At 50.2% G+C, this 27,778-nt stretch overlaps 2 protein-coding genes across 5 annotated transcripts in view; one reads left to right on the top strand and one right to left on the bottom strand.

The window, feature by feature from the left end:
- Window positions 1–8,871, bottom strand: part of RASSF2 (Ras association domain family member 2) — a 44,419-nt gene extending 35,548 nt beyond the window's left edge. The window contains exon 1 of one of the 4 annotated variants that reach the window (XM_086701752.1): window positions 8,846–8,871. The gene's annotated coding sequence lies outside the window, so the exon portion shown is untranslated. Of the gene's footprint in view, window positions 1–7,672; window positions 8,440–8,491; window positions 8,512–8,623; window positions 8,797–8,845 lie in introns of those variants that run through there. The other 3 variants (XM_086701750.1, XM_086701754.1, XM_086701751.1) reach the window with 3 other exon arrangements.
- A 5,883-nt stretch (window positions 8,872–14,754) lies between these two features.
- LOC147582656 (protein S100-A11-like) overlaps window positions 14,755–27,778 on the top strand; it is a 28,820-nt gene continuing 15,796 nt past the window's right edge. The window contains exon 1 of the mRNA XM_086702802.1: window positions 14,755–14,820. Coding sequence (XP_086558928.1) covers window positions 14,755–14,820 — 66 coding nt within the window. The remainder of the gene's footprint in view (window positions 14,821–27,778) is intronic.

Genomic DNA, 27,778 nt, shown 5'->3' with positions numbered 1-27,778 from the left:
CCAATAATGATGGGGTTTAGGTGGAGCCCCGACCCACGGGGAGGGCCCAAGGTCTGGATGAGTCCTTGCCTTGGGGCCCCCACTCGCTATCTGTGGTTAGCATCTCGGCTCTGCGGGGACGTGCTGACCGATCTGGGCAGGTGAGGAGGGGCTGCCTTCAGTTCTCTGTTTCTGACAAGCACAGGTTTCTTTCTGGCCGCTCTTCCTGTTTACTGAGTGATTTCTCTGAGACCCATCTCTGACCTCACTTCCCCTTCCTCAGGGAACCCCAGCAGTTTTTCCTTTTTTGGTGCTCTAGGCTAAGATTCTGAGTTTTGTGTGCAGAGATCTTGGGGTTTCTGCTCCTGGCTACCCGGGGCCAGGATTGGAAACCCAAGAGCCAGGAGGGTGGGCCTCCTTCACCCCACCCACCCCCCAAGTTGGGCAGGTTCCTTGCACTTCAGAAGCAGTAAGGAAGGGACAGCAAAGGAAGAATCCAATGTGTGCTGGGCCCTCCCTGGGGGCAGCCATGGTGGGGCATCTTACATCCACCTTCCTTTAACCCCCTTAACCCCCTGTGCGTGTGGAAAAATTCACTCTCACGCAGCAGATCTCAGACCCGTCCAACTACCAGGAGAGATGGCTCATCTGGGGGTTTCCAGAACATTTCCAGGAGGCTGAGGGGAAGTTTTCCACAAAACCACATTCACACCCTCTTCTGCCTGCCCTACAACCAGCCAAATGACCCTAAAGAAAAATCAACAGCATGAAAAACAAGACTTCTCCTCAAAATGGGCTTCTCAAAGGCCATCTCTGTAAAATCTTTACACTTCCCCGACTGTCTAGGATTAAAAGAGCAGCCTCCCACAGGGCAGAGAGGAAACAGACAGGGCCAGGTAAAGAAACTTCCAGAGTCCAGTGGGCAAGTCTGTCCTTCCCAGACCTACATCCTATGGCTGACCCCCTGGAGAGCCTGACAGGCCCTTCCGGGAGCTCACTTACCAAGAAAGTTCAAGCTTTTCCCACAGAACAAGGTGTTCCAGAGAAAAGCCACGTGATCCACTCCCGTGACGCCTGAACACATGACCTGGTTTCCCAATTCTGGGTCCTAAAGCTTCCCGACGCCCTCTTACCTCAGACTCAACCTGAAGCTGAAGCATACACACCATCTCCCCTGTTCCCCACCCCACTATACCATGTGCCTGATTATCTTGTCAGAGGCATAAGAAAGTACTCCTTATCCCAAATGTCTGTATGACCAGCTGTAAGATCCCGTGTGGAGCTTTAGGAAGAGGGCACCGACTATCTAAGGCTACCACCCATGTCTCCAGAGCACTTGGGGCCTCATGGACCCCCACCAACTAAAGTCCTCCCTGCATGCCAGGCAGGTCACCCTGCCTGTGGACAGAACATTCAGCAGCCATAACCACAGCCACCACGGTGGGCACTGAGCGGGTCAAGTTGAGCCTCACAGCCTGAAACACACAAAGGATGCTTGAAACTGAAATGGGGAGGATCTCATTCTCAATCTTCAAGGAAGATGGCCTCAACAACTCACCTCCACCTGGTTTGGACCTCACTCACTACAGGACAGCTCTTACGTTCAAGGCACAGTGAACCCCAAGACTGTAAGTGGAATAGGGGCTGTGGGGGGCTTGAGGATAAGGAGTGGGAAGCTAATGTTCAATGGGTACAGAGTCTTTGTGTGGGATGATGGAAAAGTCCTGGAAATGGATACTGGTGATGGTTGGATAACAATGGGAATGCACTTAATGTCACTGCTGTTGTCTGAATGTTTATGTGCGTCCACATTCATATGTTGAAATCCTAACCCAAAATGTGATGGTATATGGGGCGCCTGGGTGGCTCAGTCGGTTAAACGTCCGACTCCGGCTCAGGTCATGATTGCACCGTCCGGCCCGTGAGTTTGAGCCCCGCGTTGGACTCTGTGCTGACAGCTCAAAGCCTGGAACCTGCTTCGAAGTCTGTATCTCCCTCTCTCTCTCTGCCCCTCCTCCACTCACGCTCTGTCTCTGTCTCTCTCAAAAATAAATAGACATTTTTTTAAAAACTTAAAAAAAAAAAACACGTGATGGGATGAGGAAATGGGGCCTTTGGGTATGATTCATAGGGGTGACTCCACCCTCATGAATGGGATTGGCACCCATCTCATGGAGCACCCCCCCCCCATCCTTTCTGCCATGTGCAGGTATAATGCAAAGTCAGAGACCTGGAAAAGGCTCTCACCTGCCCATGCTGACACCCTGACCTTGGACTTCCAGCCTCCAGAACCATGAGAAACACATTTCTGTAGTTTTTAAGTCACTCAGTCGGTGATATCACGTTACAACGAACCCAACGGGCTAGACAGCCCCTGAACTGTACATTTAAAAGGGATAAAAGATGTAGATTTTATATTATGTATCTTTTACCATAATTAAAAATAAAAAATATAAATATTTAACTTAAAAAAAGACTAAGATCAGGGGCGTGTGGGTGGCTCAGCCGGTTAAGCGTCTGACTCTTGATATCGGCTCAGGTCATGATCTCGCAGTCATGAGATCGAGCCCCACGTCGATGCTTGGGATTCCGTCTCTCTCCCTCTCTCTCTGCCCCTTCCCCACTCACACTTTCCCTCGCTCTCAAAATAAATAAATATATATTTTTTTAAAGACGAAGATCAGTATCTCCCCAAATTTCACCAGAGACAATCACTATGAACATTTTGCCATACATCCTTCCAGAGACAAATATAAAACAGAGGGTATGATACATTTTACAAATAGCGCAGTTCAGTAACCTGCTTTTTAGAAATATATTTTTCCACAGGAATAGATGCACATCTGTACCCTGTATTTTCTGTGGCCACACAGTAATCCAGCATATAGATATGCGGGTCTTCCCTTCCATCCAGAAGCCGAGCGTTCCTGTGAAACTTTTGTGAGCCGAAGTGGTATACAGCGAAGAAGCAATTCCCATGAATTTGTATGGAAAAATGTTTTAGCACTCCTAGACCCCAAAAAGAACTTAGGCTTTTCCGACACCTCAGGACACATCTTGCTAACGGATACGTAAAATAAACTGAAACAAGCACAGGTGCTCACAAACCCAGTTCAAAGCTCTGAGGCTCGATGCCGACATGCTGAGTGTTGGGCCCAGGGAAGGAGCCTGGCGGGACCACTCTCAGGGCTCAGGTTGTACGTAGCCTCCACATTAGTTTGCTGCAAAACAAACACTGAACGCTATTTCTGCTTTTCGCCTATTTTCATAAAAGTGAAAATCCCCTTCAGATTTCTTTCTGTTAGAAAAAAACAGGGACAAAGGTAGATCTTTCATAAAAGCCAAGCAGCATAAAGGCAAAGAACTTTCAAAAAGCGAGGGATACCTGTACCATAAGAACAAGCTTCCTTTTGTTGGGATTTAGTCTCCATTTTGGTGGTGGTTATTATTACAAATAATGGTGCAAGGGACATCCCTGTGCACGTATTTTCCTGCACCTGTCCAATTATACCCTTAGGGTAAGACTTCCTACCAGTGGCATTGCTGAGTCAGGGACTCCCTCAAGAGGACTGTCAACCGAGACTTAGGAGTAAAACCGCACCAGGGATGCTGGATTCTGTCATACGAAAGTCTCCTTCTCCGTGTGGACTTCTCTTGGCTTTCACTTGGAGGTCTGTGACATTGCACTGTGGTTCAGGAAAGTGGGGACAGTCTTCCAAAAGACACCAGCTCCTCTCTCCCCACCACCCAGGCCTCCTCAGGGGACCCGCCATGCCTGTGTCATGAAGAGAAACGGGTACACAAGGAAGGGGGAACGTGGCTGGGCTAATCTCTACTGACTTCCCTTTTGCCAGCAGGGAAGACCACGGCCAAAGGCTCTAACAGGGCCCAGTGCTGAGTGCCCTGTGGTGCGCAACAGAAGTATGGACACATGAAAGATTCTCCTTTGTGAAAGGTTTTGTTTCTGAGTGGACGCAAGAAGAATGCAGTGGACTCTTCCTAAAGAGACCCAGGGGCAGAAGGATCTAGTGGAAGCATCTAATTCTTTACCCCGGAGATGGGGAAACTGAGGCCCCGAAAGACAATAGCATAAACATTTCAATAGTCTTTGAGTAAACCCCAGAAGCATCTCACACAGAGTGATTCAGCCGGCTGTTCAAGGGCAGAGCTTGAACATACCCCGAATTGTGGACGCCTCGTACAATTCTTACCCTCCTTACTTGGTATACAAAATTGAAAATTAAGATCACTGAGGCCACATCCCAGCTCGGTCATGGTCAGCTACGAACTGGAGCTGCTCCTACTGGCTCTCAAGGGCTGACTATGTACATCTCTTCCCGACTTAGTGTTCACGCCGCCATGTTGGTAACTTGAAATCAGCCGCGGTGGGAATACTTACACTATAGAAATCAACAAATACTACAAAGCAGGGCTTCCCCCAACCTCTAGAGAGTCAGTTGTTCAAAATGTATCACTGGTCACAGCTTAGGTGTGAAAGCCATGAGCAGATGAGCTGTTTCCTCTCCTCGCCTAAGGATAGCTTATTTCCAAAGCATTGGCCATTCATGGGCCATCATAATACCCGCTCCCAAATCCACCACGGCTGCTTCTATATTAATCAATGAGCAGCAAATGTCTGCCTGAATGCCTGCTCTGCGCCAGGCTCCTGTCTGAATGCACATCACAATATCATCGTGAGACAGTTACAGTTTCCATCTTACGGTTAGGGAAACTGAGTCTCAGAGACTTTAAAATACTGTTTACATTTACCGGTAAATGACTGCGAACTAAATCCTATCCTGGGTTGGTTTCCCCTGGAAGTTGACCCTCAAACAAGAATCTGAGTGCGAGTGGAAGAGGGCTGGGAAAGTGAGACAGGGAAGGGACAGCAGCCAGTGAAGGGAGCCAGTTACTAGGCAACTCTGACGGCACAGCACGTGCCCCTAAGTCACCCCAGCAGAGATGTGAGGGAATTGGGGTATTTATCACCTTCTCTCGTCAGTCACTGGTTGAGGCCAACGGAACATGGGAAGGATGCTGACAGCATCTATTACATTGCCAGGTATCATGCAGCCGAAAATGTTAAAACCACATTCAAACTGCAAATCCAATATTCTGCATTACTCTTTTAGAAATGAGCAGTTAGGGGCGCCTGGGTGGCTCAGTCGGTTGAGCATCCGACTTCGGCTCAGGCCATGATCTCATGGTTCCTGAGGTCGAGCCCCGCGTCTGGCTCTGTGCTGACAGCTCAGAGCCTGGAGCCTGCTTCGGATTCTGTGTCTCCCTCTCTCTCTGCCCCTCCCCTCCCTCTCTCTCTAAAATAAACAATAAAAAAAATAAAAATGAGCACTTAATCTAACAAACACAAAATCTCACAATCTAACAAAAAACAAAATCTCACAAATCTGAGTGCCCAGTATGGGTAAAGCACCATGCTGGTCAACTAAACCTATCTTGCCAAATCACTTGGTGTTGAGATGCCCAAGGACAGCACAAGGTAGCTTCTTGTCAAGTTTTATCAATGGAATGAATAGGCAAAGTCCTTCTAAGTCACTTTGCTCATCCCACGGGAATTAGCCAAGACCCCCTCCCCACCCCCCTACTTCTGGGAAAGGTTTCCTTCCCTGATTCAGCCGCAGCTGACTTGGGCAGGAGTTCTGCATCCTCAAGCTGTCGTCCCAAGCAGCCGTGCAACCTGTGATTACAGGCTCCAGAGTCTGCCTGCCATCCCAGGGCTGATCAAAAATGACCCACTGGACGCCCCACTGGCCGAGTCTGGAGGACGTCCCTGTTTACTGTGCCCGCTTCCCTCCATTCTCACACAGACATCTCCTCCAGGGGAACCCGGAGGCAGGCCAAAGAAATGAAACCAGCAATCACAGGCCTGTGGGAGCTTACCCCACCTTAAGGACTTATTTAAAATTCTTCTGGAGATGTGGGGAGGTGCTTAAATAGGGCAGTGGGTCATTAGGGTAAATCACTGGACCCTACTATAAAGAGTGGTGGCAGAAGCAGGGAGGTGGCAGAAAGGGACCGCCGCCCCAGTTCTGTAAACCGCGTGGTCGCAGCTCTCAGCAACTGTCTTGAAGACAGAGAGACTGGACGTCTTCTGTTCCGAGCACACTGCGGAGACCTGCCCAGCTTCTCACCCTGGGGGAGAGAAGGAGACACAAGGCAAATCCCAGTCCATTTCCTAGCCTCTCAGCAGAATTCGCTGGCAATCTCGTCCTGCCTCCACACCCCCTCCCGGTGAGGACGCTTCCTGCCCGAGTACCCGGGGAGGACCGAAGGCAAGAATCAGGCCAACGTTCTTTTGTGCTTTGGGACAGCCTTTGGCACTCCAGCGGAGGTGCCAGGATGTGCGGTCCTGGGCACGGCTCCAGCCAACTCTCTCGGCCATTCCTAAGCAGCTCACGCACGGAAGGCAGACACGAAGCTTGGCTCTGGGGCCCCGGAAAACAGACGAAGAAATCAAAGCAAAACCAGTGGGTGACTGACAGGCCCCAGGTAGGACAGCGCATCTGAGAACAGGGGGGGTTGAGGGACTGAGAAGAAGATCGTATACCACTCCTAACTAACTTCCAAGACAACACAAACTGGAGAGAGGTCTTGGAGCCCCAAACAGAAGCAGTGCAGACATGCAGAGAGGCAGGCAGGCTCTGGAGCCCCCGTGGCAGAATGAGACCCCCTCGGGAAGGTGGGGATGCTGCCAGGGGAAGAACACAGGCACAGGTGCACATGCCCTTGCCCACGCAGTCAGGTGCAGAGGGCACACACCCCACCTTCCCCTGGAGGGGGGCAGGTCTGGCGGCTCCAGGTCCCCCGGCCTCCTTTCAGCCCGGCTCCCCAAAGATACCCCTCACTTTAACCGATCTCACCAGCACAAAAATAAGGGCGAGGAACATGGGATATATCTGGGCTACCTGCCCCCCGCCCCACCGCTAGATGATCCTGCCTCTCAGTACGGCACCCCTGCTGTCCTGTCTTCTGAAGGAGGGGCAGGACTCCCCGCTCAGCGTCCCCAGCACAGAGAATCCCCAACTGTCCCAGCCCACCCTCCCAGGTGCCCAGGCAGGCTGTATCTACGGCTTCCTCTCCTTCTTCCAGGGCAAGAACAATCTGCTATCTTTCCCAACCTACCCCACCTCTCCGAGCTCAGCCACCAACTGAGACCTTCTTGTAGCCTCCCACGGCCCAGCAGGCTGCAGCCGTTCCCAGGCGTCAGGCTGCCTGATCCAGAGCAGAAAGCTGGTGCCCACACTCACTTTGCCACTCCAGGGTCGCTGCTCCCAAGTGGGCACCTCCCAGGCTGACTCCACACTTAGTCCCTGGGACACTGCATTTGGACACAAGCTAAAAACAAAACAAAAACAAAAATAACCCTCAAAATAACCCATATCTCTTGGCGGTGAGAACTTTCTTTAATTCCTCAGACCACCTGCAGAAAAAGTTCCCAGGAAATAAAAGTGGATTGATAAGTAAAATAAATCCAACCCCAGATTCCTCCTCCAGATGCTCTGGCAAGAAGGCCCCTGGCTCTGAATCACAGCTGTTTAAAAGAATCATTGTTTCTAATTCTTTCCTCCCATTGTACCAAGATCAACTGTGGCAGGAACAGAGTCTCACTCCAGGATGAATTGTTATTTGTCAGCTCACTGGTTCAAACTTTCATTCATCACATTAAGGTACTTACTACAAACCCGGCCAGCACTAGTCACAGCCTCTCTCCTCTGGGAGAACCCGGATTCCGGACACCTGGGAAGCCTAGCGCTCAGCTCCTGCTGTCACTGAGGCGCAGAGGTGCTGTGAACAACCCAGCACCCACAGAGAGCCCCAGAGTAAGATGGAGCCCTCTGTCTCCCCGCCCGGCCACCTCGCCTCTCTGTGCTGTCCCCAGGGCTTTCCCAGCTTAAGAGCTGAATGCAAAGCAGGCGCCCGAAATGCAGAAGTACCCGGGTCGCCTGAGGCACCTGCCTCTCTTGGGCGAGAGAGAACGCGAAGCCGCGGTCCCCAACGACCTCAGCGCTAGCTCCGTAGGCGGGCGGGGAGACCGCAAAGGGGAAGTGCCACGAGGACCGAGGGCCCCGGGCCCCTGCGCCCTCCCGGAGGAGCCTCGGGCGCGCCGCCCGCCCGCGCTGGGTGTTGGAACCCGCCTTTGGGGAACCGTCCGTTGGGCAGGGAAGATGGGGACCGGGCTGGGGTCGGGCACTCCCAGCGCTGTCCGGGCCTGCCAGCCTTGCACCTGCTGCCCGGGCCCAGCTCACCACGGAGTCCCGGGGCCCCGAAGAAGGGGTGGGGGCGCCTTCCTGTCGCCGCCCCTGGCGCGGAGAGAAGGAAGGACCCCCAGAGGTCTCGGGGAAAGACGAGCTTGGGACCACAACTTTCTCCGACCAGAAGGTGGGCGTGCAGGGGTTGGCGCCCACGCGGCCCCCGGGGAGTCCGCACGCCCAGGAACCCCGGCGGTCGGGGGAGGAGGGAGGAGACCAGGGCAGCCGAGGACTGAGGCGCTGACCTGGACCCGGCTGGGAACACCGCGGGAAAACTTTCGGCGAGGCTGGAGGGAGGCGGGGGAGAGAGGACCGGCCCGCGCCCGGCACCTTGCGCCCCGCATCCCGCGCCCGCTGCCCCGCGCCCCGAGCCTTGCCTGCGTCCCCAGCCGGCTGCATCGCCCGCGGAGTTGAAAAGTGGGGGTGCCTCGGCGGGGGCGGGGGCGTTGCTCCAGCGCGCGCCTGGGTCAGCGATCCGCGGGCCCGGCTCAAATCCAGTCGGGCAGCGCAGGCGGCGGCCGCGCGATTGGGGGTCGAGCGCCCCGCCCTCCTCGCCTCCCCTCCGCCCCTCCCGCCCCCCTGCCTTTATCCGTCCCTACCGCGTCGGATCGGCCTCTCTCCCCGCCTTTCTCTAGCTCTCCATCTCTCCCCCGCCCCTCTTCCCTCGCCTTTCTTCCTCCCCTCCTCTCCCGCCGTCCCTCCCTCCTCCCTCCTCCCCTCCCCCTGGGGGGCGGAGTTTCTCCCCTCCCTCCCAGACAATGCTGGAGCTGCGCGTCCCCTCCTTCCCAGCTTGAGAGTCGGGGCTCCGGCTGCCGGCGTCTCTTCCGGGCTGGGGGTGGGGGCGACAGGGAGGGGGTAGGAGTGCAGGGGTGGGGAGGATGGGCTGGCTTCCCTCACCCCGTTCGGCCGCCGCCCTCTTCAAGCCGGATGGAATCTCGGCCCGAGCCCCTTGGCTCGCCCTGCGCTTGTGACAGCCACTCCCAGGGAACAGTCACGCTGCCCCTCAGAGCCCACCTCGAGCGCCCCGGATTCCCCAGAGGATGTGGGATTCATTTTCTAACCCTCTCACTCCCTTATTCCAAAAAGGGTTTGAGCTGAGCAGGGGCTAAGCAAGGCCCCTTCGACTGACGGGTGGGCAGACGTGACGGTGAAGGAGGCCAAGTTTCTTTGTCCACCTCTCACCTCCCTCTCTCATCCATCCCTGGACTTCCTGGGGCTCTCAGCACCCCAGCTGCGGGGCCCCTTTTCTGTTCCCTTCCTCTTATCATAATTCTCCCCCCACATACAAACCTCACCCCTGCAGGGTGAGTCTCCGTGCCAAAAAAGGGGGCCTGATGGTTAATGGGGAGCCAACCCCAGGGTACAGCCGGCTCTGCCCTCCTGGAAGCCAAGCATTCTTCACTAAATTCATTGTTTGGATCTTGGAATGTGTCTCCCTTAGAAACAATGTTATAAATGGTGATGTGCTTCCCAGCCCAGCCACAAAAGCCTTTGAACCCAAAATGCAGCTGTAGGGTGGTGCTCAAAACTGTGTCAGCTACCCTGGAACAAGGAGGCCACTGATCAGCGTTTTCTGGAGGGGAAAAAAAAATTATCTATTTGTACTATCCCCTTGACCTATAAACACAAAGCTCTCCCATTAATATCCTCCCCTACCCCTCAGCCGGAACTCTGTACTGGCAAGCTTCTTTGGTTTGCAGGTTGACATGAACACCATGGGGGGGGGGGGGGGATGTATTGAGGACATGGCACTCGCTCTATGACCTCGAGGTCAGAACTGCAGGGAAGAGCTCTGTTAGAGGCAAATCCAGAGCCTGGAGGGCTCCCAGGAACCCAAAAGTCTTTTCTAAGGGGCCAGCTCTTCCCTTCCATCGTAGACTGGCCTTCCCTGCACCCCAGGCACATGACAGAGGGTGCCCCCATTTCCAGCAGGAGGGGCTGGAGCTCCCCTATGGAAGACGGCAGCCGGGTGAAGCTACAGACCGGTAGTCTCTTCGACTCCAGTCTCCCAAGAGAGCAGTTCATTGGCCCAGCTTGGGTCAGGTGACCACTCTATGACCAATCAACTGGGGTGCGGGACTCCTAGTGCAGAAATTGGGCTGCCATGTTCCCCGCCCCCAGGCTCTGTTTACAACACAATCCAGGGGTGCTTGGGTGGCCCAGTGGGTTAAGCTTCTGGCCCGGGGTTGGTGTGTTCCAGCCCAGCGTTGGGTTCTGCTGAAGGCTTGGAGCCTGGAGCCGGCTTCCAATTCTGTGTCTCCTTCTCTCTCTGCCCTTCCCTGGCTCGCTCTCTCTCTCTGAAAAATAAACATTAAAAAAAAAATTAAAACACAATCCATTCCCGTCTACTTATATTTTCACCTTGGTGAATAAATTGATTCAGTAGTTCAAGATACCAGAAAACAGGTTTTTTTTCCCCCATCAGCTTCCCCACACAAAAGCCAAAGAAGAGAAAGGAATATGTTTTTATCCTTCCAGGTGGTGTAGGGACAATACCGCTGTAACAGGCTTAATACTTTGCAGATATTAAACTGACACATATTTTCTTGCCACCATCCACCTCTGGGGACATGGCCCCAGGGAAGCAGCAGATAACCTTGTCTAGAACCCATTCTCCATTAGAAGTACAGTGTAAGCAACAGGTACAATGAAAACTTTCTAGCTATATTAAAAATAGTAAAAAAAAAAAAAAAAAAAAAAAACAACAGTGAAATTAATTTTAATATATCTCATTTAACCCAATGTATTCAAAATATAATTTCAACATGTAAGCAATCTAAGGACATTATTCATGAGGGATGTTACATTCTATTGCTGCACGAAGACTGAAATCGGGTGTGTATTTACACTTCAGCACATCTCAGTTCAGATGTTACATTTTTATCAAAAATACTTGATCTGTATTTAGGTTTTATAAAATTTCTATCTGAAAAAGTAGAGTCACATACCCAGGTTGTTCCAAAGATACTTTAAAGTTACCCAGTAACGGGGGTGTTTGGGTGGCTCAGTCAGTTGAGTGTCAGACTCTTGATTTAAGGCTCAGGTCACTATCCCAGGGTGGTGGGAAGGAGCCCCGCTCCGGGCACAGAGCCTGCTTAAGATTCTCTCTCTCTCCCTCTGCCCCTACTGTGTGCATGCCTTCTCTCTCTCTCTCTCTCTTAAAAAAAAAAGTGTTTAAATAAGTAAAGTTACCCAATCACTGAATTTAGTAGTATCAGTTTAAAAATTTTTCCTTAATGTTTATATTTATTTTTGAGACAGAGAGAGGCAGAGCATGAGCAGGGAAGGGGCAGAGAGACAGTAAGAAACAGAATCCAAAGCAGGCTCCAGGCTCTGAGCCGTCAGCACAGAGCCCAATGTGGGGCTCGAACCCACAAATTGTGAGATCATGACCTGAGCTGAAGTCAGACGCTCAACTGACTGAGCCACCCAGGTGCCCTGAGTAGTATCAGTTTTTTCAATTTTAATTTTCATTAATGAAGATTAAATGAACTTAAAATTTAGCTCTTCAGGGGCACTAGATATGTTTCAAGTGCTCAATGGCCACATGTAGCTTGTGGCTACCATATAGGCACAGTGCAAGTTTAGAGAGCGAGGAAGCCACTGATGAAGTCAGAGTCTCAAAGGTGACTTCCCTCTTCTCTTTAGCAAACCAGTGGCAGGAATGTCAAGCATGGCCAGAGAGAAAATGATTTTCCAAATTCCTTATGTCCCCGTTGAATATCTCAAGAGGCAGGCTTTGCCGCTAGATGAGAGGTCTACCAAATGCCTGGGGAGAAGGAAGTTATGCAGAGAAGAAAAGAAGTCCCAAGGCCCACTCTTGTGTTCCCAGTGGATTCTAGGAGAAGAGAGAAAGAAGTAGGACAGACAGCTGGAAGGAAAGGTTACATCTTCCCTGAATGTGACCTTTGACCAGAGTGAGGAGGTATGTCCCTGGGTTAAGGGAAGTTCCGGGATTGAATAGAGGGGTTGGCACCATGGGCTGCCCACCTCCTTCTCCCCAGTCCTCAGGCACTGACCTAAGAGAGGGGGCTGCCTCATTAAAGTCAACTTAGTGGATCACCATGGTCATACAGAGACAGGGCCTGGGTTTAGCTTCCTGGAGTCACCCCCCCCCCAAATTCCTTTGTGGCACCCACATGATGCAGAAATTCCCACCTACTCACCAGCACCAGGGGCCTCCGAAGGAGACTAACTTGTGCGACACAAGCTTCCCATAGGGACGTCTTAGTTTGAGTTGTCTCAAAAACACAACCTGAGATCAGGACTTGGGTGCAGGTCACTTGCTTGGAGTTGATCCCAGAAAGCAGGAAAACGAGACAGGAAGGGAGGAAAAGCTCATAAAGCGTGTACAGCTGGGGCTCCATTCATCTGGGGACCCTCTGAGGAACTGTGTAGAATGTGCCTCAGAACTGTCCTCTCTGAAGGTCAGGGGTCTGGGGCATTTATCTCATCTCCCACCAGTTGAGGATTACTCCCAGGAAAGCTTACTTCTTCTTACTTCCTGGTTGTGTGGACGCCTTTGGCCTCAAAGAAACATCTGAGGCAGAAAAGCAGGAGCCACTGCCTTGAGGTGCGATGAGTCATTGTGCCTGAAGCCGTCCACCTCCACTATGCTGGGGTGAGAGGTGGGCTGAGGGATGTAACACAGAATACACAAATCATCTGTTCTAAGACCCAGCATGGAGAGGGGAGAGTTGACCCCGGAGCCGGCGGGAGGACATGATGGGCACTCAGAGGAAACATTGGTGAGGCCTGAGTTAACGTCGTTGGGGAGGTTGGGGAGCACTGCAGAGCTCTGAATGAGCGTGAAGCACCCAGACCATGAGGTACACAAGCCACAGACATGCAAACACTCAGGAATGGGGCCATCACCCCTCAGCATTCTGCTTTTAAGGGATGATCTGCAGCAGGCCCTTGAGACCCAGAGGCATCACCTCACATGCCACCCCAGGAAGAACTTGGAGAGTCTGAGGAAACCGGAGAGTCTGAGGAAACCGGAGAGACTGAATTATTGCCTCAGACTCCATTTTTTCCCCTCTGCTATCCAGGAGGTGAGACCCTACAAAAGAGTACCTAATGAGTTATAGAGAAATAAAGAAGACTAAGTGAGGTCTGCCACTGGGACCTGAATATATCTGGACATGTCTGGCACACAAGCATGGTGGGCTGACTGGATATCTATTTGCTTGAGAGGTGTAAAAAGAACTCCTGGAAAATAATTTTTATTCTAAGGAAAGAAGAAACCAAGTTTGGTTTGGTCCAGTGACAAAGTTTTAGTTGACGGAAGGGAGATGAAATTGTCACTCAACTCTGCCCCCAACTTGGCCCTTTGGACATGTGGGATCCTAGGAAGCTGGAAGAAGCTTCTAGATGTTACAACACAAAGGACTGTTTCATAAGGCACAGGAAGACTCTGGGGCCCAAGCAGCTATGCTTTGGGGACCCTCCTGCTAAGTAACAATTCAGGGACATACACTCCAACACTCAGCTTCTCTATTTCAAGGGCTTGGTATGGTGACATTACTGAGAAAGTAGTAGATGGATTGCCAAAATGGTCGTAGTTATGGGGCACCTGGGCGGCTCAGTCGGTTAAGCATCCGACTCTTGATTTCGGCTCAGGTCATGATCTCACTGTTTGTGAGATCGGGCCTCACGTCAGGCTCTGTGCCGACAGCGTAGAGCCTGCTTGGGTTCTCTCTCTCCTTCTCTCTCTGCCCCTACTCCCCTCTCTCTTTCAAAACAAAGAGATAAACATTTTAAAAATGGTCACAACTTCCCCCCTCCTGCAAACGCTTTGCACTTCCTCCCACAAAAAGGGGGGGCCTACCTTCCCATCTTGAATCTGGGCTGACACTGTGAGTTGCTTTGGCCAAGAGAATGTGGCAGACATCATATTGTACCTTCTCAGAGGTACAGAGTAGAAGCCTTACATCTTTCTACTCTCTTCACTGGAACATTACTCTGCCACGTGAGTGAGCCTGAGCTAGCCTGCTGGAGGGTGACAGATCTCAGGCCCCAGAGCCAGGGCAACCCAGCTGTCCCAGCCAAGGCCCTAGATGTGTGAGAGGCCCAACCAAAATCAGTAAAGCCCTCTACCCCATCCACAGCCGACTGCTGATGCAGGAAGGAGCCCAGCTGAGTCTAGCCCAAATAGCCAACCCATAAAAGCACGAGCTAAACAGTTTGTTGTCATCTTAAGCCACTAAGGTCCCAGTTGTTGGTTATACAACAGCAGCTAACTGTTAAAGAACTTAGGAGGATAAAGGAAAAAAAAAAAAAAAAAGGTAACTGTGGGAGGTGACGGATGTGTTCACTAACTTTATTGGAGTAATTTTTTGCAATATGTACACATATCGAAGTGTCATGTTATACACCTTGAACTCACATGATGTGATATGTCAGTTATATCTCAATAAAGCCGGAGGGGGGAATACAAAAAAAAAAAAAAAAAAAAAAAAGCCTTTAATCCAAAGGAAGAAAAAGAACATAATAGGATAAAGTGGCCATGGCTGACATGACCAGGATATCGGTGGACGCGAATCTGGAGCCTCCTGGATTTGTTTATGAGCTTGTGAGAGATACCCCTGGGAGTTCTTCCCCCACAGACACACCACTTCCAAAAGCAGTATGGACGTCTCGATGGCTGAAGTCTCAGGGTGCTGGCGAAAGTTCTATTTACAGCTGCTAACGTGACCATTTGTTCCCATCAAGGGGAGCGACCTGGACATTTGAGTAACAAAGACTTTGTCACTGAACCCCACAGGTTTATCTTTCACGGAGAAGGGCTATCTTAATTAAAAGAGTCCACTTTATCCACCGCCAAGAAATTTCCATAGCACCTTAAATATTTATACCGGACAGTGTCTGGATTCATCCTTGGAGAGGGGAGAGTGGGTTAAAGCTCTCTCACAATTGGCATCTAAGTAGGCTCAGGTGCGCGAGTCTCAGGCCCCACACAGGTGACCGATCTTACTAGATTTTTCCCTTTTCCACTTAAAGTGCAGGCAGGGACCCGTGAGCAGAAGATAGGAAAGCAAAGTATATAACTCAGACTCGGTTCATTTCTTGCAAATATGCTTTTTTCCCCAGTATTTGGTGGAGAGCCGTAGGTGAAATTCTCTGGACAGCTATCCCTCTAAACGAAGTTCTTATAAACAGAATTTGGTAACCGAACTGTGTTTCGGATTAGACGGGAGATTTCATATAATTGTTCTAGGAATCTATTCAAGTTTCCTTAACCCCAAGGTTGCATTCCACCAAAGCTCCCCTTCCAATTTTGGATGTATTGAAATACTAATTATTTGGTATAAAATGTTATCTTGTCATAATACAAATTGAATACACATTCCAAACTGTGTTGATAGATATTTGCTAGGCATCTATGGTATGCAAGTTGCCAAATTAGGCATGGCGAAATAAAAAAATATATAAGAATCATGGAGCCAAAAATACCATCAAGCAACATCTAGTCCAACAACACATCTGGAGGACTCAGAAATTGAGACTTAGAGAAATCAACTCACCGCACCCTTTGGTTGCAAGAAACAGAAGCCATTTGAGCCAGCCTAACCAAGTAAAGAGAGACCGATTTTAAAGAAATAAAGTTTCTTGCAGAACTCATGGGAAGGAAGTGAGCCAGCACCAAGTGGGGCTAGAACATGACCTACAGTCTTCTCTCATTCTTGCTCCCCACCTCTCTGTCTCCCTCTCTCCCTCCCTCTCTTCCTGCCTGCTTTTTTAAAAAATGTTTTTATTTAGTTTTTAGAGAGAGAGAGACAGACAGAGCACAAGCAGGGGAGGGTTAGAGAGAGAGGGAGACACAGAATCCAAAGCAGTCCCCAGATTCTGAGCTGTCAGCGCAGAGCCTGATACAGGGCTTGAACTCGTGAACTGTGAGATCATGACCTGAGCCGAAGTCAGACGCTTCACCAACTGAGCCACCCAGGCACCCCACTTCCTGCCTGCTTTTTGTATTGCCTTTTCTCTTCGTATCTGCTTCAGTCTGCCCAGATGGCAGTCTTGATTCCAAAGTCTACGTGCACTTAGAGATCCTGTGCCCACCATCAAGTCACGCAGTCTCTGGGTGTCATCAGCTGTGGCCGGCAGCAGGGTCGGGTGGGCAGGTAAGAAGGATCCGTGACCTCAGAAAGGGAAGGGGTGGGCAGAGGGTGGAAAGGGAGAGTGCTTGGAGTCTCTGAGTGGTCACATCGTCTGTTCATCTCCCTGCTGTTGGCCTTTTCATCTCTGACAGCCCAGGTCCGTGGCCAGACGAGATAGCCCCTGCCCATGGGATTCTGACCTCTGGGCATTCTTGAGAGATCCTGGGTGGTGGGTTCCTTGAATGTGCCATGCCTTCTCACATTCCCCTTCTCCTGGAGGCCCTTACCTCCCCTCTCTGCTGGACTGTTTCTCCCATGACCCTTTACAAAAAAATTGAGAGAGAGACGGAGAAAGACATGAGATGGGGGAGAGCAGAGCAAGAGGGAGACACAGAATCCGAAGCAGGCTCCAGGTTCTGAGCCGTCAGCACAGAGCCTGATGCGGGGCTCGAACCCATGAACCGCAGGATCACGACCTGAGCCAAAGTCAGACACTTAACAGACTGGGCCACCCGGGTGCCCCTCCCAATACCCTTGATGTAACCTCCATCAGTGCCCTCTACCCTTCATCCTCCCAACTTAAACATGCAAACTAAGTAAAAGGTCAGTTCAATCTTAGCCTCTGGTGAGTCCCCTAAGTTCCACAGTCCAACTGGAACGTTGCCTAAATCCCTTCCCATATGCTGGAACTGCTCATTCTCCGAAACGTGGCTCAAGTGCCACTTCTCTCCCCACCCACCCCATCACTTCTTCAGTGCTCTCGCAGCGTTTCAAAATGCATCGACAGTGAGCACTTCCTCAGGTCAGCCAGCCCAATGGCCAAGATGGCGTCTTATTTGTCAGTTCATCTCGTTCTCTGTCTGCCATGCTGTGAGTACTCAACACATACCTGACCAACAAAGGAAATGAAAAAATGAATCCTGTCCCATAATTTCCCACATTACTTGCCACAAGCTTTAGCTCATTTAATCCTCATAGGACCCTGGGAGGTGGTATTATTATTATCTTCATTTTCACAGAAAAGGGAGCTGAGGCGTGGGGTGGTGAGGGAACTTGGTGAGGCGGTCTATCAGAAGGGTCTCTCGGCCTCTGTGCTTTCTGCCTCCTCCTAGCAGCCCAGTCTAGGTAGAGAATGATTCTTGCTGATCCTCACCCTGCTAGCCTCAATTAAAACCTGAAGCCAAATGGAGAAACGAGGTTGCTATATGTCCTGGGGTGAGAGTAGAGAAAGTCAGGTTATTGCTTCTTTGCAATCTCTAATGGCTAGGCATTGGAAGGAGCACTAGCATCACCTTAGAATTCCTGGGGTGGGAACACAATGCCCATCCAGTCTTGGAAAAATTGTGGAGTCAGCAGAAGTTGGCCTTGTGCCCTGCCCTCACTCCCCTGTCTTCCCTTCCTACCCCTACACCCCCATGTTCTCTTCCATTATGATATAGAAGGCTCTGTTGGTCACTGATTCATTCAACAAACATTCAGTCAATATGAACAATGCCAGAAGTGTTCCTGGCACTCAGGAGACAAAGCCTTGTCAAGTTACTGTAGTATAATGAAAGAAGTAAGTAAGAAGTAAATATACATTACTGTTAATACTACTGTAAATATATATTACTATTAATATCATATACATATTACACACACACACACACACACACACACACACACACACACCCCTGTGTTGTTCAAAGCTTTCCAATGGGCCAGAGAGACTTCTTGCTACCCCTTGGGAAAGAATTTGTCTTGGAGACAAAGATTGTGATGACAATTTTCTCATAAATTCAATCACTGGATGGAAAAAGTCACCTATAAACAATGACTCAAAGAAAAGTTACAAGCACACAAGAAAAAAAAGAATAAGACAAAGGAAAGAGGAGAAATCTAAGTTGCTAGGAGCCAGGAAAGAAGTGAAAGAGAAAAAGAAAATCATCACAGAAATGAAGGATCCAATGAAGCAGGAAAACAATAGAAACATTTAGCTTGGAGCATCAAAAATAAATTCCAGAAAAATGAACACCATAACATGGAGAATAACAACGAATTTTATTTGTTTGTTTGTTTGTTTATTTTAAGTAGACTTCGAGCCCAATGTGGGGCCCAACGCCAGGCTTGAACTCACAACGTTGAGTTCAAGACCTGAGTTGAGATCAAGAGTCGGACACTCGTCTGACGGAGCCACCCAGGTGTCCCAACAATAAATTTTAAAAGGAAGAGAATAGGGGTGCCTGGGTGGCTCCATCAATTGAGTGTCTGACTTCGGCTCAGGTCACAATCTCCTGGTCCATGGGTTGGAGCCCCGCATCAGAAAACTTGCCTAAACAAAAACCTTGAATTTATAGATGTAAAGGGCCTACTATGTTTTGAGAAACGGACATAGTTTTCTTTCCTAAATTTTTGTCAAAATGTAAGTTCCAGGAAGTGTAGGGACAGGGATTTTTCTCGTCCTTGTTGTTCACTGTTGTATCCCCAGTGTTCAAAATCATTCCTGGCACCTAAGAACCCCCAATAAACATTGACTGAATGAACTCCTAAGGGAATAGACCAACTAACACTGACATACCCTATTAATGTTACCGTACTTCGAAGATAAAGGTTCCTTTAGTCACCCAGCAGAAAGGTCAAATCACCCATTTGAAGAAAAACAAAACCACAAAGATCAGACCGGCTACAAACTGTAGCATGGTGACACTCGAAGCTAGAAAACCATGGACCAATCGCGTACCTCATAGAACACCACGGTGTCTGCAGAGAAAGAAAACATGGCCCAGGAACTTTGTATCAGCCCAAACTGTAGTCCAAACATAAAACATGCAAATATTTCAAAACTACAAAACTTCAGCCATCTTGAAGAAAATACCATAAAAGACTAACTCTGGTGGAGCAAATGGATAGAGAAACAGAAGCAAAAACACCAAGGGGACACTGGATCCGTGGATGTTTGGGATTAAAGTTAAAACAACTCTTGGAATTCTGGTTACAAAACATGACATATTACAAAACGTAACATAGAACACCATTATGAGATAGAAACTGTAAAACCAATGGAAGTAGACGTTTGCTAAGTATCCTGATTTCTTCCTTTTTTAACGGCCAAGGGACCGAAAAGCTAGGTTGCGAGTAGGTGGCCCAGAGAACAGAGATACAGATCAAGGTGTACAAGCATCCACCATAGCGGTTTCCAGCCAGGGGCCGTGTCTGCATCTTTGGTGGTCCTGGAATTGAGCAGCACACATGCCATTCAGTGTGATGGGATCAGAGCTTATGAGCAAACTGCAGACTGCTCGACTGCCTTGCACAAAGAAGAGGTGTCTCGTGGAAACACATTAATTCATCCCCACGGAGAAATAAAGCACTCCAGCCAGTGGTAACAACCAACCGGAATGAGGGGCGAAGAGAGGAGAGAGAAGGGACAGGACCGACTGGACGCACGTGGATTTTGTCATCGCTGTGGTGGAGATTCAAAGGATATTGTCTTAGATGAGGAGATTAATTGTGTAATAAGTGTGAGTGCTCTTTTGTATTATGTGAATTACTTGTTCCATATACATATGTTAACTAGTCAAAAAAAAAGTAAAAAGTAAACATAGCCCTGTGGGATGCAGGGAGGGGGCGGGGAGAGTGAGCTGGCAGTGAAGGAAGTCAGTTACGTGCTGGTGGGGATGTCTGGGGTGTCCACAAGCTGCCTCCTCTCTAGGGTTACATCCAGAAGGATGGGAGAATGGGCAAGGAGACCCTCAGATTTCAGATCAGTTTGGGACCTGCGAGTGGGGAGGAACTGTACAGCTTCCCACCAGGCACCTGGAGTAAGCTGGTGGCCATGGCATGGGGACTGCCTAGGGCATCTTCAGGAGGGGAGGGACCTAGACAGATCCAGAAAACTTTTGGGGGCCACAGGGTGTGTGGGAGGCAGCTTACATTCCCCAGACCCCAGAGAAGGGCATGGAAGCCAGATGGGAGAAAGCGGAGGGACCTGAGGGTATCTCACAGTTGGGACAAGGGGACCCACAAAAAGGCAGCGGTCTGGGCCATGCCAGGGACCACATGGGAACTCAGACATCTTGGGGGAGCCGGTGGAAGGAATTCTGTACCCACAACCAACATGACATCCACCCGTGGTCAGATGCTTCCTCCCACGCAACCCCTGCCCCCAACTGCCAAGATGTTCCATAAGCCCACCACCAGCAGTTAGCAGCAGCAGCAAAATTGAGATAAGATCCTAGAGAGAATGTGGGGGTGGGGCAGGCAGAAAGGAATATTTTACCTGGAATGACCCAAGTTTACCAGAAATTAACCAGCATGTTTTCTGCTACTAGCTGAATGGGGTTCAAAGTAGAGGTTAAGTTGTATTTTTTAAAAAGTTTCACGTGTAGCACGTCAGAGCACTTGGCCCAAAAATTCAAGTGAGAGAACAAGATCAATGCTTTAAATCTTTGCTTCTCAGAGTGTGGTCCAGGGACCAAACGGCACCGACCTCGCCTAGCAGTTGACTGTGAACACGGGGCCAGGCCTCAGGCCACGTTCAGTTTCAATGAGGCGGCCAGGTGCTCTGGGTGGATGCGAACAGTAGAGGCCCCTGCTTTGATAGTTTCGGGTACCACTTGGAAGTGCCTAGAAAGACAGGACGAGGTATATGAGGGGGACCTCAGGAAGGAGGAACCTCTGGGTTGAGTCTTCAAGGGTGATCAGGAGTTCCTCAGGTGAAGGGCATTCGGGCAGAGCTGCAACAGGTTCAAAGCAATGAAAAGCCTGACCCCCTCAGACAGCAGTGTGTGGTCCGGCGTGGCTGGAGCAGAAGGTGGGAGGTGAGATGTGTTTTCTGTTCCACTTATGCAGCCAAGACACGAAGTGCAAGACGAGTCGAGGTCCCTGGCTCCTGCGGTGTTTCAGGAACACAGCTCCCCTACCCCTAGGCTTGAACATTGTTCAAACTGCAGGGCCAGACTGGGAGCCAAAACCACCTCTCTCATGGAGATGCAGGCCGGCTGAGGGGAGCCAGCTGGGGGAAGTTTCTTGGAGGACGAACACGCTTCCTGGGCCAAGAAACCTCCGGAAGGAGCCAAGGAGGCGAGGGCAGGACGGCTCAGCCAGTGGGACCAGTTCATCAGCCTCTCCCGGCCCCGTGTGAGATGCTGACCCTCCACCCAGGGCCAGCCAAATCTCTGCAGTCACAAAGCCAACTCTCAGGGCTTTTACCACTTTGAGGCCTTGACCGCCCTTCATTCCTGGCCCTGGCTCACCCCACCCTTTGCTGTGCACAGAGACGAATATTCAGAACATTCAGCGGGTTCTCCCACACTCCAGCGAATCACTCTGCTATGGAGACTTCCCCGACCCAGCAAGCAGCCCCACGCCTTCCTGCTGTGCCCTGATTGAGAACAGGCCTGGGCTGTCCAGGCCTTCCAACAACCTTAACCTCTTCCTCCCCAGACCCAGGCCACAGGGAAGGGATGGTGAGTTGTGCCTTGAAGCGGCTGAGTGACTAGACAGAGAATGTAACTTCCAGCATCCCACCAGTTGGCTCTTGTTGGGAGGCAATGGTGAAAGTCGTGTGCAGATGAGCAGGGGGAGGGCTCGGGGAGATGGGCACAGATAAGGTGGCAGAGGCCAGGTCACGCCTCGTGCCACAGGCCAGTGAAGGACTTGGGTTTCATCCATACTGCAGTGAGAACCCTAAACCATGGACTTCATGTAACCATTGGGCCTCACCTCCCTTGTGGGAGAAGTTGGTGAGGTGACATCTGGAAGAAGGTCGTGGAGAGATCAGAAAATATCATGAGGCGAAACCACCAAATGGGGGAAATGATGAAGAAATCTACAAAAGGCTGCCACCTCTGTATTCAGGCTACTGTTTAAAGATGGATTAGCAAGGGGGTAAGATTAGAACACGGAAACTGGTCAAAAGGTCACCACTGAAGTTAAAGAACAAAATTGTGATCACTTAAACTACAGAGGTGTGTCAGTCACCTATTGCCACAATACTGCTGTGTAACAAACAGCCCTAAAAAACTCAGGGCTGAGAACACTCATCCTTTGCAGGGGCCCGTTGGGACAGCTCTGCTTCATGCTGTAGGCCTCAAGCTCTGCTCTACGTTCTCTGCTCTTCCAGAGACCCGTGGGCTAGCCAGGGGCCTGTTCTCCTCATCACGATGGCTGGGACACAAGAGAACACGTCTCACCCCACAAGGACACTTCAAGTCTTTAAAACATCTCATTGGCCAAAGTAAGTCACATGGCCAAGCCCAAAGTCAAGGCATGGGAAGAACACTCCGCCTCTGGTTGAGAGGAACTACAGTCATATGACAGAGGATGTGGACTCTGGGCCGACTCAGATACAATCACTTTTCAGTGTTACAAGTCGTAACACCACCAAATGCTGATCAGTGTGATAGAGGTAACAGTGAGTGTGCAGAGTAGAGGATAGATTCAGGAGAGGGTTGCAAGGCAGGACCCACAGGGTTTGGTGATAGACTGGGCCCAGGAGACGAAAGAAGAGAGGACTCGTGAGCGAGTGCAATGAAGCTGGAAGAGAAGTATATTTGGCAGAGAGGGAAGGTGCTGCCTCCGGATTGAGATGCAGCCTGTGGTTATGCCACATAAGCAGTCAGCTCTCCAGTCAGGAACTTGGAGACAAGGTCTGGGTAAAGGTTTAGAATGGCCAGTCATCAGCTTACCAAAGCCTACCAGAGGGGTGAAGTATTTGCTCGTGGCCGTACTCTGAGATACGATTTTTTAAATTTATTTTTATGTTTTATTTATTTCTGAGACAGAGAGAGACAAAGCATGAGTGGGGGAGGGGCAGAGAGAGAGGGAGACACAGAATCCGAAGCAGGCTCCAGGCTCTGAGCTGTCAGCACAGAGCCTGATGCGGGGCTCGCTGAGCCAAAGTTGGTGGCTCAGCCGACTGAGCCACCTAGGCGCCCCTCGTGGCCGTACTCTGCGATGCCACGGGAGATGTGTCCTCCTTTCCCCAATCCCACACCCTGACACAGACCTCCGAAGACATCAGACCCCATGTGACTAAGTTCCAGGGGCACCATGCTGCCACCCAAGAGGACAACTCTCTGTCAGGCTCAGAGAAGCTGAAAAGACTCTGCACTGGGCTGGAAAGAGGATTTTTGTTCTAGTTTGTTTATTTTGAGAACATTAAGAAGTTTTGGAGTACTATACAACCCCCCCCCATTTCCCCACTTCCAGGATGAGGCACCTGTGAAGTTCAGTGATAATCGCGGGTGAGCGTGTCTGAATTCGGGTGCCCTCAAATGCAGACCCCAAGACGCAGATGCAAGTGCAAGCCGCTTAGGTGGGGAGGGGAAGAGGGGAGGTGAAGAACACCAACACGGGGCATGTGGTGCACATCACCACTGTGGGCGACGGGGGCTCGGTCCTGCTGGGGATTCTGGGAGAAAGTGTAGAACACACCTCAGCTGCCCACCCAGGGGATGAGGGAGCTGGCTACTGAGGCCCTTCAACCACTGGCTGAGAGCTTCTCCTGCGTGTTATCCCCCTGGCACTTCCTGTTTGCCTGAAAGGTTCCCAGAGAGCAGCAGTAGTCGAGCGAGTGCCAAGTGTCTAGAGAACAGGAGTGGGCAGTGACAGTAACTCCCCAGGGAAGGCTGTCATCCTGTCTGTCATATGGAGTGCACAGAAAGGCCGTCTCCCTCCCTGTGACGTGTCTACAGGTGTCGGTAGGAGGGATAGACCACTTCCAGGGTTTCTGGGAGCCGTGGATGCCACCTGGGAGAGAGCAAGGTGAGTGTGGCCGCCTCGGGAGACCATTTCAGGGACTTGTGTCACAGTTCACCTAGAATGGAAGGGGGTGGGGGGTGTCCAATGTGGCTTCAGTTCCGGGGCAAGCACCTTACTCAAGGAGGCAGAGTCTTCAGACATCTCATATGAGAGAGGGAGTTTCAGAGGCTCTGATGTGCAGAAAAAAGGGCACCTGGGCATCAGCAGCTGAGAAGCAAGAGCAGCCAGGGGTCTGGGAACGCGGTCAGACGGGGACACGTAGCCCTGCACTGTGGAGCTGGCGAGCAACCTGGAGTGAGGGGGAGGAGGCTGGGTGGCAGCCTGGGGTAGAGGAGCTGTGCTGAACAGGTCCTGGGTACGAATAAAAAGGCACCTCCTGGACTACCTGTGCCAGAGAGGACCAACAGAAAACTGTTAACGGGTCTCAAGGGTCAAGAAAACAGTCACTCATCAACAGAAGTTTTCATTTTTGCATATATCCAATTTGTGCGTGCCACCTTGGATGATAACGCAGGCCAAGGCCATGGGTGGGAGTAGGCATCCTGAAGAGAGAAAAGACGCAAGGTGGGAATCTGCTAGTTAGAGGTGGGAGCTTCTCCCTTAAACTCCTTTTGCAACTTCCTACGCCTATAGGATTAGGTCCCAAAGCCTCCCATGTCTTAGTTTGGCTTTACCCCAAAGTAGAATCTGTATATTAATTAACTATTTCTAGGTAATAAATTAGCACAAAGGTGAGCTTAAAACAATAATAAATGCTGGTTATTTCATACACTTACTATCAATCGGGGATTTGGAAGTGGCTTAGCTAAGTGGTTCTGCCTCAGAATCTCTCACAGGGGCTGCAGTCATCTGAAGGCTTGACTGGGGCTGGACAATCCACCTAGAAGGAGGGTCATGCACACAGGGGGCCTCAGTTCTGCTCCACAACATGGACATCTCAACAGGGCTGCTCAAGTGTCCTCACAACATGGTGATTGACTTCCCCAAGAGCAAATGATCCAAGAGAACAAAGGAGAAGTCATCATGTCTTGTATGACCGAGACTTGAAGACACATTGTCATTGCTACTGCATTCTACTCATTAGAAATAAGTTATGAATAGAATGCAGTGGCAGTTACAATGTGTGTCTTCCAGAAATAAGTTATGGGGGCACCTGGGGGGCTCAGTTGGTTAGGCATCTGACTCTTGATTTCGGCTCAGGTCATGATCTCGTGGTTTGTGGGTTTGAGCTCTACATCAGGCTCTGCACTGACAGTGTGGAGGCTGCTTGGGATTCTCTCCCTCCCTCTCTTTCTGCCCCTCCCCTACTCTCTCTCAAAGTAAATAAACTTAAAAAAAAAAAAGCACCTGAGTGGTTCAGTTGGTTAAACATCTACCTCTTGATTTCACCCCAGTCCTGATCTCAGGTTTGTGGGCTCAAGCCCTGCATGGGGCTCTGTGCTAACAACTTGGAGCCTGCTTGGGATTCTCTCTCTCTTCCTCTCTTTCTGCCCCTCCCGCCTCCCCAGCTCATGCAAGTATGCACATTCTCTCTCAAAACAAATACACATAAAAATTGTTTTTAATGTTTATTTTTGAGAGAGAGCAGGGGAGGGGCAGAGAGAGAGGGAGACACAGAATCCGAAGGAGGTTCCAGGCCCTGAACTGTCAGCACAGAGCTCAATGCTGGGCTTGAACTTACAAACCATGAGATCATGACCTGAGCTGAAGTCGGACACTCAACCAACTGAGCCACCCAGGTGCCCCAAAAAATACACATTTTTTGAAAAAGGGGGTGTCTGGGTGGCGCAGTTGGATGAGCTTTCGACTCTTGGTTTCAGCTCAGGTCATGATCTTGCAGTTGGGTTCACGGGATTGAGCCCCATATGGCAGAACCTGCTTGGGATTCTCTCTCCCTCTCTCTCTGCCCTTCCCCCACCCATGCTCTCTCTCTCTCTCTCTCTCTCTCTCTCTCTCAAAATACATGAACATTTTTTTAAAACAAAACAAAAAAAAGAAGTACGTTTTGAAAGCCATCACCCTCAAGAGGAGGGAAATTCACTCCACTTTTTGAAGGAAGGAGTGTCAAAGAATTTGTGAATAGATTTTGAAATCACCGCACCCTTTATTTGGGAGGTCATCCTAGGAAACACGAGTGAGGGAGTGAGGAAGTGGGACGAGGGAGGGAGGAAGGTGAATTAAAGGTGCGCTAATAAGCAAGTTACGCTGGGGGCAACTGGAGCTTGGTCCTGTGAGTTCTCCGAAACACTATGTGGAACACGCCTTAGAGTCATCCCGTTGGGGGACGGAAGTCTGGGGCACGACCCACCTTTGCCAGTCCTGCATTGGTTGAGGTTAAATCCCTGCATCTTCCGCTTCTGGGTACCCCTGCCTTCAATGGAGCAAACGCGTGTGATGCTCAAGCTTTAAGCACAGAAAAAGCAAAACGTACACGTGCTTGACGTAGGAAGCTGTCAGTGCGCCGGAAACGGTCTTCTTCTGCAGCTGCAGGTGAACTCAGGTGGCCCAGGGGGATAGGAAATGAGGCAGAAACAGCATCTACTCCAGCCTACGAGGTCGTCCATTAATTAGCGCTTACCTAAGGCTCCCTTTTCATGACTGACTTCTCTTTGGCCCACACTTGAATGCTCCAACAACACTGAAGTGTTTGTCACTCCCTGCAATTGCTCTCCGGGTTCACTCTTCCTTGACTTTGCTCGGTTAGCTATCACGCCCCAATGTGAGCAAAAAATTAATGACTGTGCCTAGCTAGATGTAAGAGCAGCACAAAAAATGTGGAGCTAAAATACTGAGCCTTATTATGAGTATTTACATATACAAAGTAGAAAGTACCATGAATTCTCATTTGCCCGTCACCCAGATCCAGCAACTGTAAAGATTTTGCCACAGGCTTCATCTACTGCCTTTTCTTCCCTATTAAGTATTAAAAAAAATTTTTTTTGATGTTTATTTATTTTTTGAGAGAGAGTGAGAGAGACAGAGCATGAGCAGGGGAGGGGCTGAGAGAGAGAGGGAGGCACAGAATCCAAAGTAGGCTCCAGGCTCCAAGCTGTCAGCACAGAGCCTGACGCGGGGCTCGAACTCATGGACCATGAGATCATGACCTGAGCTGAAGTCAGACACTTACCTGACTAAGCCACCTAGGCGCACTGCCCCCACTACTAAGTGTTTTAAAGCCAATTCCAGGGGCGCCTGGGTGGCTCAGTCGGTTAAGCAGCCAACTTCGGCTCAGGTCATGATCTCGCGGTCCGTGAGTTCGAGCCCCGCGTCGGGCTCTGTGTTGACAGCTCAGAGCCTGGAGCCTGTTTCAGATTCTGTGTCTCCCTCCCTCTCTGCCCCTCCTCTGTTCATGCTCTGTCTCTCTCTGTCTCAAAAATAAATAAATGTTTAAAAAAATTAGAAAAAAAAAAAAGCCAATTCCAGACACCATGTTCTATCACCCCTACATATTTCAGTAGGCAGCTCTAAAAAATACATACTTGCTCTCTTCTAACCATAACACTTGTTTCATCTACTTTTCTACTTTGCAAAAGTATTTTAAAGCCAACTCTAAAAAATATGGGCATCTTACCATCTAATCACAATAATAAATATATGATTTTTTAATTAAAAATTTCAGTAAATGAGTTGAAGGAAAGGATGACTGATGTTGAGATCTGAAAGAACTAGGCACCTACCACAGGAAAA

The sequence above is a fragment of the Puma concolor genome, chromosome A3 (genome assembly GCF_028749965.1).
Source record: "Puma concolor isolate L17-30 chromosome A3, mPumCon1.1.hap2, whole genome shotgun sequence".
Taxonomy (NCBI): domain Eukaryota; kingdom Metazoa; phylum Chordata; class Mammalia; order Carnivora; family Felidae; genus Puma; species Puma concolor.
The sequence above is the reverse complement of the archived record's forward strand: the minus strand, read 5'-3'. Positions and strand labels throughout refer to the sequence as shown.